We start from the raw sequence: 13,135 nt of genomic DNA, 5'->3' as shown, positions 1-13,135 counted from the left end.
GCGTAAACAAAACTGCCATTAGTTCTGCCGGAGCCGTAATGTCTTTAATAACTCACAATTAGTGCACAATTTATTTATCTTGTGCGCAAAAGACAACGATCTAGTAAAAACAAGATATTTTACTCGTGTGCACAACTTCATTGTCTTGTGTGCACAAGATAAATACATTGTGCACTAATTGTGAGTTAATAAAGACGTTTTTAGCTCTTAAGAGGAAATTTCTCAAGTTTTATGATTGAAACAGTCCTTCCAGCTGAGCAACAACGATTTCATTGTGTGACATGCAGGTGCAATAAAATTTTTAGCTTTTAGATTAGCTGAATTTTCTCCAACTATTGTACAAATCTGGTGGCTGTGTGCTGAGTGATTAAAACACAAACATCTTCTTCAATAAATATCTTGTGCTATAGTAACTTGATAATAACTTGTGCAAACAAGATTAAAAAAATATCTTTTGGCACTTAAAGGGGCTCTGTAGGAGACAGATCAGGTGGATGCTGCTTAAAGTATCTCGTTAATGCAACACTTAAAAAATAAAATAATCTAATGTTTAATTAAATTGTGGGATTGTGCCTCAGATTAACGTTTGGTAAGGCCCCTTCGCTAATGATGAGCTCAGCGCTTGATTGTGTGTACATGGAAACCAATGAACCTGCATGGCTCAGACAATGATTCTTACTGAAGCCTGTACAAGTGTGTGAGGTACATTCTGGACATGGATTCATATAATTGAGCTGTAAGTATTAAATAATTTAATTAGTTTGGTTTAAATAAACAGCTCTTACTGTAAAACAGGAATATCTATCAGAGAAGGAGGGAGAGAGCAAGGAGACTGGTTGTCTGTCATGTGCCAGTACGGGACCATGACCCAGAAAAGAGCTGGTGCCTGTTGTTTTACAAAACCCTTAGCAACTGCCTTGTGCCTCAAAACTCCCACCTCACACAGTGGCACAACACCACCTAACCTCTGACCTCCCAGTTCCCACCTTTATTCTTAGTGTCCTGACACCTATCTCATTACATTGAACAGGCGTATTTGGATAGATGCAGCATGCTCAATCTTAGGTGATCCTAAACGAAGAGATGTAATGTTTATTACAATAACAATTGTTTCAAATGGATTTTGACTCATCCCAGACACACTTTTACAAACAGGTGATACCCATCCTTATGATTTGTCTTCCTTGTGGAACATCACAAAAAATATCCTAAAACTAACTTACCCAATTTTAAAACCGTCATCGACTGATGACACAGATTTTTTCAGTGACAACTGGGTTTTCTGGGCTGACTGAAGAGCAGCTAGTAAAACATCTTAGTACACATGCTTTTCGACCTAGCATCCCTGTACTAATTGTGTCAGACTCTCTACAACTTGTAGTATTAACCTCGCAACTGACATTTATTTTCTAAGTATTCATCTATTTGCGTTTGGATTATTACCTACATGTTTTCAAATAATTCATTAAAATTAAATATTAATACAGATATATTTAATTCATTTACTTTTTGGCACCCAAGTGAAAACAATCATTGTCCTCACTAAACTTTAGATATTGCTTAAAACTGCATTCAACCAATTCAGAGTAAGCCCAGCACCCTCTTACTCTTTCATGGCAAGACAACTTCATTAAACCCCATACTTTGCAACTGCTCAAGTTACATGATGGATTATGACAGAGGGCCCCTGAAAAATGTAGCTCAAAGAAACATAGCATGTGCTGGACCCCAAGTAATCTGACAAATGTCACATAATACATACTGGGTTCATGTGAACAGTAAAGATCCCAATAACAATTTGATTAAAATTCAATTCATAGTATTCATACTATTCAGAGGAAATGATTAAGATTTTTCTTACTGGTAAATACTGGTTTAAACTTCAATGGAGTATTGATTGCTTTCTAAAAATCCCTGCTTTTACTGGACATTTACTTTGTCGATGAAATGCAGCATTATGTCAAAACAAGTACAAACCAAACTTTACCTCTAATCTATGAAAAGGAAATAATCTGTTCCCGACCTCAACAGAACAAGAAATGATCAAACAAGTACAAGCAGAGAAACATCAGCTGCATCCGCTCATCAGACAGCAACACCCACAAACCTGTCACCCCCCTCCACCATGTGTTTTTCTTTACGAACAGCAGCTATTAAATTTAACAACATGTTTGCATTTCTCCTAACGTCTTATAAACTCACCACATAACTCAAACCTTAAAGCAAAGGACATGATAATTAACCATTGAAAAGCTTAATTGGTTTCCAAGGTTTCATCACAGTATCAAATAATGCAAAAATATTTATGTGTCATGTTTTGAAACTTCAAAGTGAACAACATAACTTTTAAAATATCCCTAGTGAACCCAGAACATTTTATTGGGCTATATTACACACAAATCTTACAGCTGTTCATACCTTAAGGTTAAGGTATTTATATGAAACCATTAATCCATTACTATCAATGTATGAATACAGTATATATGTTTGAGTGTTTGAAAATAATTCAAAAGTCACATTAGAAAGTGATTCTCCCAAATGTAGTGACCCCAAAATAATTGAAATGTCTCAAGACTCATCTGTCAGTCTAACCGTATTTGGAGGGGGGGCAAGCTTAGACCTTTGCTTTGCAAGCAAACGGGACTGTATATAAGGGGCCCTGCAGATACCTTAGGAGTTTGTGGACTGGTGAAGCTCCTATCTCTGGTGAAGACATCTACTATTGAGTGTTGTAACATTCACATGTAATCCTCATATTATAAATTAGTTTACAATATATGTCATGTAAAAGTGCAAAGATGTATTAAGTTATTATCCAGTGCACACTGTGCTTTTGGCTGTTTCTTCCTTTTAACTTTGTTAATATTTGATTATATTGTATTTTGTACTGTTCAGTTTTCTTCATGTCCTGCTCTAAAATACTACCTTTTTGACAGGATTCTGGAATATAGCACTATTTTCTCAAAGGGAAAGGGGAAGGTATGTATGAATTTTTACAATTGATTGATTGACTTTTTTTACATATGTACAGGGAAGGTGTGTATTAGTCAGTTTGTCAATGGCCCCAGATGTTATTCATCCAGTTTGGATAAAACCAATGTAATGGTTAGTGTTAACAAGTTTAAAAACCTGTACCAAGCCGAGGGCAATCTGTAGTTATGAAAATACATTCTTTGCAATAGAAAAGTAAACAGTTCAGTAAAAAAAATAAACAATGCACTTTGGCAATGGTGTAGTTTAAGATTTTTGTTTTTTGACATTCTACACAGACATAAGCCGCCACCATGAGTACGGACGCGGAGATGGCCATTTATGGCAAGGCTGCCATTTACCTGCGTAAGCCAGAGAGGGAGAGAATTGAGGCTCAAAACGCACCTTTTGATGCCAAGACCGCCTGCTATGTGGTCGATGCCAAAGAGCTGTACTTGAAGGGAACAATCATGAAGAAAGATGGTGGCAATGTCACCGTCAAAGTCCTGGGCACTCAGGAGGTTTGTATCATAAAGTAAGACTCAACTGAAAGTAAAGTATGTGTTCTCAGTTGTAATTGTAACCAATGTCCTGTTGCAGGAGAGGACAGTTAAAGAAGATGACGTCTCTCCAATGAACCCTCCCAAGTATGACAAAATTGAGGACATGGCCATGATGACCCATCTCAATGAAGCCTCTGTCCTGTATAACCTCAAAGAGCGTTATGCAGCATGGATGATCTATGTAAGACTTTCTTTAAAGTGCAATAAGTTATATTGAAATCAAAAAATTAAACATGGAGTTAACTGTTTATCTCTATGTTCACTTTCAGACCTACTCTGGGTTGTTCTGTGCCACTGTTAACCCTTACAAATGGCTCCCAGTGTACGATTCTGAAGTTGTAAGTGCCTATAGAGGCAAGAAGCGTATGGAGGCTCCACCCCACATCTTCTCCGTCTCTGACAACGCTTATCAGAACATGCTCACTGGTATGTCCTTATTGTAGAATTTGTGAGTATACAGAATGATGTTTCACTGAAAGAAATGTGTTTAATTCATTTGGTTTCTATGTTCACAGATAGGGAGAACCAGTCTGTCTTGATCACGTAAGTTCATATCTGTTGACTTTTTTTTTGAGTCAAATATGTTGAGCAAATTCTTATAAGTCTGTGTTCATACCCAGTGGAGAATCTGGTGCTGGAAAGACTGTGAACACGAAACGTGTCATCCAGTACTTCGCCACAATCGCAGTGGCAGGAGGAGGAGACAAGAAGAAGGAAGTAAAACAGTATCAGGTATGTTATGATGACACCATTGAGTCCAAGTAAAGTAGAGTATATGTCGAGAAAGAAGGTTATTTTCTGATTTAATTTCAAAACTTGGATCATAGGGGTCACTGGAGGATCAGATTATTGCAGCCAATCCCCTGCTGGAGGCCTACGGTAATGCCAAAACTGTGAGGAATGACAACTCTTCTCGCTTTGTAAGTATGGGGTTATTTTTACAAGACAAATGTATTGTTAGACATTGGTTATGTGGGGAGATTACAACAATTTCTATCTTCTAAACAGGGTAAATTCATCAGAATCCATTTCGGCACAACTGGCAAACTGGCCAGTGCTGACATTGAGACATGTAAGTAAAAATCCTCATAGCAAGTGTAGATGACTGAAATTCAGGACTGACCAGGTTGTGACTGATGATCAACATTTGTAGATCTGCTGGAGAAGTCAAGAGTGACATACCAGCTTCCTGCTGAGAGAGGCTACCACATCTTCTACCAGATGATGACAAACCACAAGCCGGGGGTGATTGGTAAGCAGATTGAGACTTGCACAATTGTAAATGTACAAAAGAGTTATACTGTGAAAAACTCCAACTAAACTTTTTTTGATTTTCAGAGGTGGCACTCATCACAACCAACCCCTACGACTTCCCCTTGATCAGCATGGGTCAGATCACTGTGGCCAGCATTGATGACAAAGTTGAGCTGGAAGCCACTGATGTGAGTGATCAAGGTTTTAATATTTAACATATTGCATACATCTGATGTGTATGATATCTAAAGTGATCTTATGAATGTATTTTCCAAAGTGGAGATGTTTTGTAAAAAAGAAATCTTCTGAACACAGAATGCTATTGATATCCTGGGCTTCACTGGTGAGGAGAAGATGAGCATCTACAAGATGACTGGTGCTGTGCTCCACCACGGTAACATGAAGTTCAAGCAGAAGCAGCGTGAGGAGCAGGCTGAACCCGATGGCACAGAAGGTGACTATTTGATATCATATCAAAGTGAACAACAGAAGTTCTCAATCACACTGGTTTTGTTCTGTCATGAACACACATATATACAATACTACATAATAAATAATGAAACCATTTTCAGATGCTGACAAGGTTGCTTACCTGTTGGGTCTGAACTCCGCTGACATGCTGAAGGCTCTGTGCTATCCCAGAGTGAAGGTCGGAAATGAGTTTGTCACCAAGGGACAGACTGTACCTCAGGTAAAGGAGTCACACTGGTTTCATTGGGTTGCATTTTGAAATTAACTTTTATAATTGTCTTTTCAAATTTATTATATTTGGACTTATTCAAAAAAGATGTAATTATGCATTTAACAATTATGCACATATGTGCTGTGTATTACTAAGTGAATGAATATCGCATACATTTTTTTTCACGAAATTAATTCAAACTCAAATTTAGTTAATCTCATTTATCTCATTAAACATGATACAGATAGGCGTTATTTTAATTTGATTGGTGGTCTGAATTTCAAGATGCATTAATTATGGATAAAATAAGTATAAATAATGTGAAAGGTTAATAAGGGAAGGGAAAATGTATGTAACAGGCAACCGCTTGCGAATTAATTTGCCAAGACAGATAAATAGTGAGGTAATATTAATGATTTAAAGATTGTTATGGGAAGTGTCCAAAAAACTTACAATCAATGCAGCTTCAGTCAAAACAACTATCATCTTCTTTTCTGTTAGGCGGGTAACTCAGTGACTGCCCTGTCCAAGTCCATCTATGAGAGGATGTTCTTGTGGATGGTCATCCGTATCAACCAGATGTTGGACACTAAGCAGCAGAGGAACTCCTATATTGGTGTCCTGGATATTGCCGGCTTTGAAATCTTTGATGTAAGCGTCATACACTGCAACTCATTATTAAAATATGACAAAGCCTTTCCTGTTGTCTATGAGCAATCAGGCTGATTATTTGTCCCCTCACAGTTCAACACCTTGGAGCAACTGTGCATCAACTTCACCAATGAGAAACTGCAACAGTACTTCAACCACCACATGTTCGTCCTGGAGCAAGAGGAGTACAAGAAGGAGGGTATTATCTGGGAGTTCATTGACTTCGGTATGGACTTGGCCGCCTGCATTGATCTGATTGAAAGGGTAAACATCGATTTAGTGATTCTATTGTATGTAATTCTCCTAAAAAACACCAGTCACTTCATGATATACTTTATCTCTCTGCACTTTCATCTAGCCCATGGGCATCTTCTCCATCCTTGAAGAGGAGTGCATGTTCCCTAAGGCTACAGACACATCCTTCAAGAATAAGCTCTATGATCAGCATCTTGGCAAAAACAAAGCATTTGAGAAGCCAAAACCTGCAAAGGGCAAGGCTGAGGCCCACTTCTCCCTGGTGCACTATGCTGGTACAGTGGACTACAATATCGGTGGCTGGCTGGACAAGAACAAGGACCCACTGAATGAGTCTGTTCTGCAGCTGTACCAGAAGTCCTCAGTGAAACTGCTGGCTCTCCTGTATCCCCCTGTTGTTGAGGGTATGACACACAATTAACTGGTCAATTAAAACATATTTTAATATTGTATTACTCTTTATTAAATGTAGCAATTTGTCTCTGTATGTATTCAGTTTCTCACGAAAATAATTCTACTTGAAATGATCAACAGAGGCTACAAAGAAGGGAGGCAAGAAGAAGGGTGGCTCTATGCAGACTGTGTCTTCACAGTTTAGGGTAAGCTTTGGCATTGTAAACCAAGAAATAACATCACACATTACATTATACACAAACTAACTAACTAACTCTTTTGTATCTACAGGAAAACTTGGGCAAGCTGATGACTAACTTGAGGAGCACTCATCCTCACTTTGTGCGCTGTCTGATTCCCAATGAGACAAAGGTTCCAGGTAAGATTTTAACTCTTTGGGGAATGGCTTACTTTTTTGTTAGTATGGTTTCAGTTCAGTGCTGGTTCAATGAGGAGTATAACTATTCACAAAAGTAATTATGAAATCTCTTATAAAATAGGACTGATGGAGAACTTCCTGGTCATCCACCAGCTGAGGTGTAACGGTGTACTGGAGGGTATCAGAATCTGCAGAAAAGGTTTCCCCAGCAGACTCCAATATGGTGACTTCAAGCAGAGGTACCAATGAATATATTTTTGACGTTTAAAAATGTTGTCACAAACTACAAAAAATACTTACAGAGTCAAATAACTTTTGTATTAAAGGTACAAGGTATTGAATGCCAGTGTCATTCCTGAGGGCCAGTTCATTGACAACAAGAAGGCTTCAGAAAAGCTACTTGGATCGATTGATGTTGATCATGACCAGTACAGATTTGGACACACAAAGGTAAGCACCATGTTTCCTTTTTTTATTGTTGGTATAATTACAAATGAAGTTGATTTTTCTCATTCATTTTGTTTGTTTGTCTGATAATCAGCATTGTACCTCAAAGTTTATTAAATGTTTGAAGTAATTTGGTGTAAAATTGGACCATGTACCTGGAGAAATTACTCATCAATGGTATAGTTTCAAAGCATGTATCTTATGTGTACATTTATGAAGCATCTTTGCCTTGCGAGTCTTTAACAATTTAGGATACCTGAAAGTTCATTTATATTTTCTGTTTATTCAGGTGTTCTTCAAGGCTGGTCTGCTGGGTACCCTTGAGGAGATGAGAGATGACAAGCTTGCAGCTCTGGTCACAATGACTCAGGCTCTCTGCCGTGCTTACCTCATGAGAAAGGAGTTTGTGAAGATGACAGAGAGGAGGCATGTTGAAAACAATAAATTCTGGACACAAAGACATGGGGTGAAAAATGTGCAAAAATTCTCATGACAACAATTTCTCCTTCACAGGGAAGCCATCTACACCATCCAGTACAACGTGCGCTCATTCATGAATGTCAAACACTGGCCATGGATGAAGGTTTACTACAAGATCAAGCCTCTGCTGAAGAGTGCTGAAACTGAGAAGGAGCTGTCTCAGATGAAGGAAAACTATGATAAGATGACAACTGACTTGGCTACTGCCCTGGCCAAGAAGAAGGAACTAGAGGAGAAGATGGTGTCTCTTCTGCAAGAGAAGAACGATCTGCAGCTCCAAGTGGCATCCGTAAGTAAATCTCAGACGGTACCTGCAAATGTTCATGTTTTGTAGGTGAAATAATGATGGGCTAACACTTGATGTGTTCATACAATGACACAGGAAGGAGATAATCTGTCAGATGCTGAGGAAAGATGTGAGGGACTTATCAAGAGCAAGATTCAGATGGAGGCCAAACTCAAAGAAACAACTGAGAGACTTGAGGATGAAGAGGAAATCAATGCTGAGCTTACTGCTAAGAAGAGAAAGCTGGAAGATGAATGTTCTGAGCTCAAGAAGGATATTGACGATTTGGAGCTTACATTGGCCAAGGTGGAGAAGGAGAAACATGCCACTGAGAACAAGGTTTGTAAATTAAAAAATGTGTAGCATATCAAGTAAATTCATGGTTACTATGTGTTTAATAACATTTTACCTTCAAAAATAGGTTAAGAACCTGACAGAGGAGATGGCCTCTCAAGATGAGAGCATTGCTAAGCTGACCAAGGAGAAGAAAGCCCTTCAGGAGGCTCATCAACAGACTCTTGATGACCTGCAGGCTGAGGAAGACAAAGTCAACACTCTGTCCAAGGCCAAGACAAAGCTTGAGCAGCAAGTCGATGATGTAAGTTTACAAAGTCACTTAGGTTGACAAAACAAGATTCTTTAGCATAATATTCACAATCTCAATGTCTCAATGTTCAGCTTGAGGGTTCTCTGGAACAAGAGAAGAAACTGCGTATGGACCTTGAGAGAGCCAAGAGGAAGCTCGAGGGAGATCTGAAACTGGCCCAGGAATCCGTCATGGATCTTGAGAATGACAAGCAGCAGTCTGAGGAGAAAGGGAAAAAGTATCAAAACTTTGTTTCCCTCCCTATTACAAATTACCATCATGTTTCTAGTCATGTTCAATAGCATGAATGAACTCTTACTATGAACTTTGTCGCTCTCACAGGAAAGACTTTGAAATCAGCCAACTCCTTAGCAAGATTGAGGATGAGCAGTCTATGGGATCTCAGCTTCAGAAGAAGATCAAGGAGCTTCAGGTAATCAACATATTGCTTTAAATACAACACAACAAGCTTTCAGGTTTTTGTGTTTCACATTGAATGTTTATTAAACAATAAAACATATACTTGAAACAGGCCCGTATTGAGGAACTGGAGGAGGAGATTGAGGCTGAGCGTGCTGCTCGTGCCAAGGTTGAGAAGCAGAGGGCTGACCTCTCCAGGGAACTTGAGGAGATCAGTGAGAGGCTAGAGGAGGCTGGAGGTGCCACTGCTGCTCAGATTGAGATGAGCAAGAAGCGGGAAGCTGAGTTCCAGAAGCTCCGTCGTGACCTTGAGGAGTCCACTCTGCAGCATGAAGCCACTGCTTCCGCTCTTCGCAAGAAGCAGGCTGACAGCGTTGCTGAGCTGGGAGAGCAGATCGACAACCTCCAGCGTGTCAAGCAGAAGCTTGAAAAGGAAAAGAGTGAATACAAAATGGAGATTGATGACCTCTCCAGCAACATGGAGGCTGTTGCCAAAGCAAAGGTACAAAATAAATGAAATAGTAGAGTATTAAATGCATTTTTTATACATTAAAAAAACAATAAATGGCATAATTGTGTTAAATATAAAATGTTTCTTTTCTGTTCCTTTTTTCTCAAGGGAAATCTTGAAAAGATGTGCCGTACTCTTGAGGACCAATTTAGTGAACTGAAGACCAAGAATGATGAAAATGTTCGTCAAGCGAATGACTTGGGTGCACAGAAAGCCCGTCTCCTGACAGAAAATGGTATGCAAATGACAGTGATCTTCAGTTTAAGACAGATCAAACAGAAACTGAAAAGAAACTAATGTTTGATCTTAATTTTCTCACAAGGTGAGTTCAGCCGTCAAATTGAAGAGAAAGAGGCTCTTGTCTCCCAGCTGACCAGAGGCAAACAGGCCTACACACAACAGATTGAAGAGCTGAAGAGACAGATTGAAGAGGAGGTTAAGGTACGAAAACTCTCAGTGTGTCCTTGCCTCGTTGAATTGGATTTAAAAGTTCTACACATTCAATCATATTTCTTATCCTAGGCCAAGAATGCTCTTGCCCATGGACTGCAATCAGCCCGCCATGACTGTGACCTGCTGAGGGAACAGTTTGAGGAGGAGCAGGAGGCCAAGGCTGAGCTGCAGCGTGGAATGTCCAAGGCCAACAGTGAGGTGGCTCAGTGGAGAAGCAAGTATGAAACTGATGCTATTCAGCGCACTGAGGAGCTTGAGGAGTCCAAGTGAGTAACATTCAAACAATTAAATCACCAGATTTTCTCTTTGCATATATTTTGTACATTTAGCTGTGCAACATCACTTTAGTGTCTTTATTTAATTTGATATATGTAAGAATATCTGTAAAAGGTTACAAGATATTGAAATTTTTATTGAGAGAAAATTTGCAAATGTTTCAAAGGAAAAAGCTGGCTCAGCGTCTTCAGGAGGCTGAGGAGCAGATTGAGTCTGTGAACTCCAAGTGTGCTTCTCTGGAGAAAACCAAACAGAGGCTGCAGAGTGAGGTGGAGGACCTCATGATTGATGTGGAGAGGGCTAATGGGCTGGCTGCTAACCTGGACAAGAAGCAGAGGAACTTCGACAAGGTGGCCAATTCATACAACTGTTTTTTTACTTGTCTTTGTATTGCTGAATATCTATCTGAACACAATAAATTGTGTTATTTAGGTGTTGGCAGACTGGAAGCAGAAGTATGAGGAGGGTCAGTCAGAGCTTGAGGGATCTCTGAAGGAGGCTCGTTCTCTCGGCACTGAGCTGTTCAAGATGAAGAACTCTTATGAGGAATCTCTGGATCACCTGGAGACCATGAAGCGTGAAAACAAGAACCTGCAACGTGAGTTCCCACCTGACAATGGGAATAATGTATTCATATTTTTGTGTTTTAGTTCCTACCTGATTGTCTTTGATTATATTCAACACATTTTGTGTTAGTGTTCATAATTTACATTTCAAGGCTTGACGATATATAATATGTTTCTTTCTGCAGAGGAGATCTCTGATCTGACTGAACAGATTGGTGAGACTGGCAAGAGCATCCATGAGCTGGAGAAGTCCAAGAAGCAGGTGGAGACAGAGAAATCTGAGATCCAGACAGCTCTTGAGGAGGCTGAGGTATGTTTGTTTTATCCAGGGAGATTTTCTGAGGAGAAAATATTACAAATCTAGGACAATGCAGTATATTGGGCTAAAAGCCCTGACGGTAAGGACACAAATCTTACTCTATGATGTCATCAGGGAACTCTGGAACACGAAGAGTCTAAGATCCTGCGTGTTCAGCTGGAGCTCAACCAGATCAAGGGTGAGGTGGACAGGAAGCTGGCAGAAAAGGATGAGGAGATGGAGCAGATCAAGAGAAACAGCCAGAGGGTGATTGACTCTATGCAGAGCACTCTGGATTCTGAGGTCAGGAGCAGGAACGATGCCCTGAGAATCAAGAAGAAGATGGAGGGAGACCTGAATGAGATGGAGATTCAGCTGAGCCATGCCAATCGCCAGGCTTCTGAGTCCCAGAAGCAGCTGAGGAATGTGCAGTCACAGCTGAAGGTATTGTCAGACATACTGCTGTTGTACAAACTACAGTATAGTGAGTGCACCTACAGTACATTTTGAGTTTCATTCATATATTTTCCTGCTATCATTTCACTAGGATGCTCAACTGCACCTTGATGATGCTTTTAGAGCCCAGGAGGACTTTAAGGAACAAGCTTGTATGGTGGATCGCAGGAACGGTCTGATGGTAGCTGAAATTGAGGAACTTAGAGCTGCTCTGGAACAGACAGAGAGAGGTCGCAAAGTCGCTGAACAGGAGCTGGTGGATGCCAGTGAGCGTGTTGGACTTCTGCACTCTCAGGTGAACAAATATACAGTACTTCAATATATAAAACCAATGAAACGTTAAACAACATGAAATGTTGATTACTCAAGTCAATTAATTTTTTCATACTTTAGAACACAAGCCTTCTGAACACCAAGAAGAAGCTTGAAACTGACCTGGTTCAGGTCCAGAGTGAAGTTGATGACACTGTTCAGGAAGCAAGGAATGCAGAGGATAAGGCTAAGAAAGCCATCACTGATGTACGCTCAAGTTTTTACTTATTATCAATACTTTCTACTTCCCGTTTTTTTGACATTTCTAAACCAAATATTGTGTTTTCCAGGCTGTAATGATGGCTGAGGAGCTGAAGAAGGAGCAGGATACTAGCTCTCACCTGGAGAGGATGAAGAAGAACCTGGAGGTTGCTGTTAAGGACCTGCAGCACCGCCTGGATGAGGCTGAGAACCTGGCCATGAAGGGTGGCAAGAAGCAGCTCCAGAAACTGGAGTCTAGGGTAAGAGAATCATGTTAGAATCATACACATATAAACAAAGTTTTAAAAAAACATCAAAACACTTTTTACTTAAACTGTGCATGCATTTGTCTTTTTTTCAAAAGGTGTGCGAGCTTGAGTCAGAGATTGACGCTGAGCAGAGACGTGGAGTAGATGCTGTTAAGGGTGTCCGCAAGTACGAGAGGAGAGTGAAGGAGCTCACCTACCAGGTAGAGTCACTTTGACATTTAATGTGTATTGTACAAATCAAGCAAATGTAATAATATACTTCCCTTTAAAACATGCAAATCTATGTATTTTCAATTACAGACTGAGGAGGACAAGAAAAACGTTTCCAGGCTGCAGGATCTGGTTGACAAGTTGCAGCTCAAGGTGAAGGCGTACAAGAGACATTCTGAGGAAGTGGTAAGGGCAAAACATTAATTTTTAAACAATG

At 39.8% G+C, this 13,135-nt stretch overlaps 1 protein-coding gene across 1 annotated transcript in view; it reads left to right on the top strand.

Annotated features, from left to right (window-relative positions):
• Positions 1–13,135, top strand: part of LOC117763397 (myosin heavy chain, fast skeletal muscle-like) — a 34,184-nt gene that overhangs the window by 20,569 nt on the left and 480 nt on the right. Inside the window, exons 4-41 of the mRNA XM_034588483.1 lie at positions 2,968–2,979; positions 3,270–3,491; positions 3,571–3,714; positions 3,803–3,959; positions 4,049–4,076; positions 4,154–4,265; positions 4,361–4,453; positions 4,542–4,605; positions 4,687–4,785; positions 4,872–4,975; positions 5,103–5,241; positions 5,360–5,478; positions 5,971–6,120; positions 6,214–6,384; positions 6,479–6,779; positions 6,910–6,974; positions 7,060–7,147; positions 7,269–7,386; positions 7,474–7,597; positions 7,884–8,020; positions 8,108–8,363; positions 8,457–8,699; positions 8,782–8,958; positions 9,039–9,184; positions 9,289–9,379; positions 9,479–9,868; positions 9,986–10,112; positions 10,200–10,318; positions 10,400–10,596; positions 10,773–10,956; positions 11,039–11,204; positions 11,358–11,482; positions 11,606–11,914; positions 12,018–12,221; positions 12,320–12,445; positions 12,529–12,699; positions 12,804–12,908; positions 13,009–13,104. Of these exons, the coding sequence (XP_034444374.1) occupies positions 3,285–3,491; positions 3,571–3,714; positions 3,803–3,959; positions 4,049–4,076; positions 4,154–4,265; positions 4,361–4,453; positions 4,542–4,605; positions 4,687–4,785; positions 4,872–4,975; positions 5,103–5,241; positions 5,360–5,478; positions 5,971–6,120; positions 6,214–6,384; positions 6,479–6,779; positions 6,910–6,974; positions 7,060–7,147; positions 7,269–7,386; positions 7,474–7,597; positions 7,884–8,020; positions 8,108–8,363; positions 8,457–8,699; positions 8,782–8,958; positions 9,039–9,184; positions 9,289–9,379; positions 9,479–9,868; positions 9,986–10,112; positions 10,200–10,318; positions 10,400–10,596; positions 10,773–10,956; positions 11,039–11,204; positions 11,358–11,482; positions 11,606–11,914; positions 12,018–12,221; positions 12,320–12,445; positions 12,529–12,699; positions 12,804–12,908; positions 13,009–13,104 (5,652 nt within the window). The 5' untranslated portion in view covers positions 2,968–2,979; positions 3,270–3,284. The remainder of the gene's footprint in view (positions 1–2,967; positions 2,980–3,269; positions 3,492–3,570; positions 3,715–3,802; positions 3,960–4,048; positions 4,077–4,153; positions 4,266–4,360; positions 4,454–4,541; positions 4,606–4,686; positions 4,786–4,871; positions 4,976–5,102; positions 5,242–5,359; positions 5,479–5,970; positions 6,121–6,213; positions 6,385–6,478; positions 6,780–6,909; positions 6,975–7,059; positions 7,148–7,268; positions 7,387–7,473; positions 7,598–7,883; positions 8,021–8,107; positions 8,364–8,456; positions 8,700–8,781; positions 8,959–9,038; positions 9,185–9,288; positions 9,380–9,478; positions 9,869–9,985; positions 10,113–10,199; positions 10,319–10,399; positions 10,597–10,772; positions 10,957–11,038; positions 11,205–11,357; positions 11,483–11,605; positions 11,915–12,017; positions 12,222–12,319; positions 12,446–12,528; positions 12,700–12,803; positions 12,909–13,008; positions 13,105–13,135) is intronic.

This window comes from Hippoglossus hippoglossus, chromosome 6, assembly GCF_009819705.1.
Source record: "Hippoglossus hippoglossus isolate fHipHip1 chromosome 6, fHipHip1.pri, whole genome shotgun sequence".
NCBI lineage: Eukaryota > Metazoa > Chordata > Actinopteri > Pleuronectiformes > Pleuronectidae > Hippoglossus > Hippoglossus hippoglossus.
This window is presented reverse-complemented; position numbering and strand designations above follow the sequence as displayed.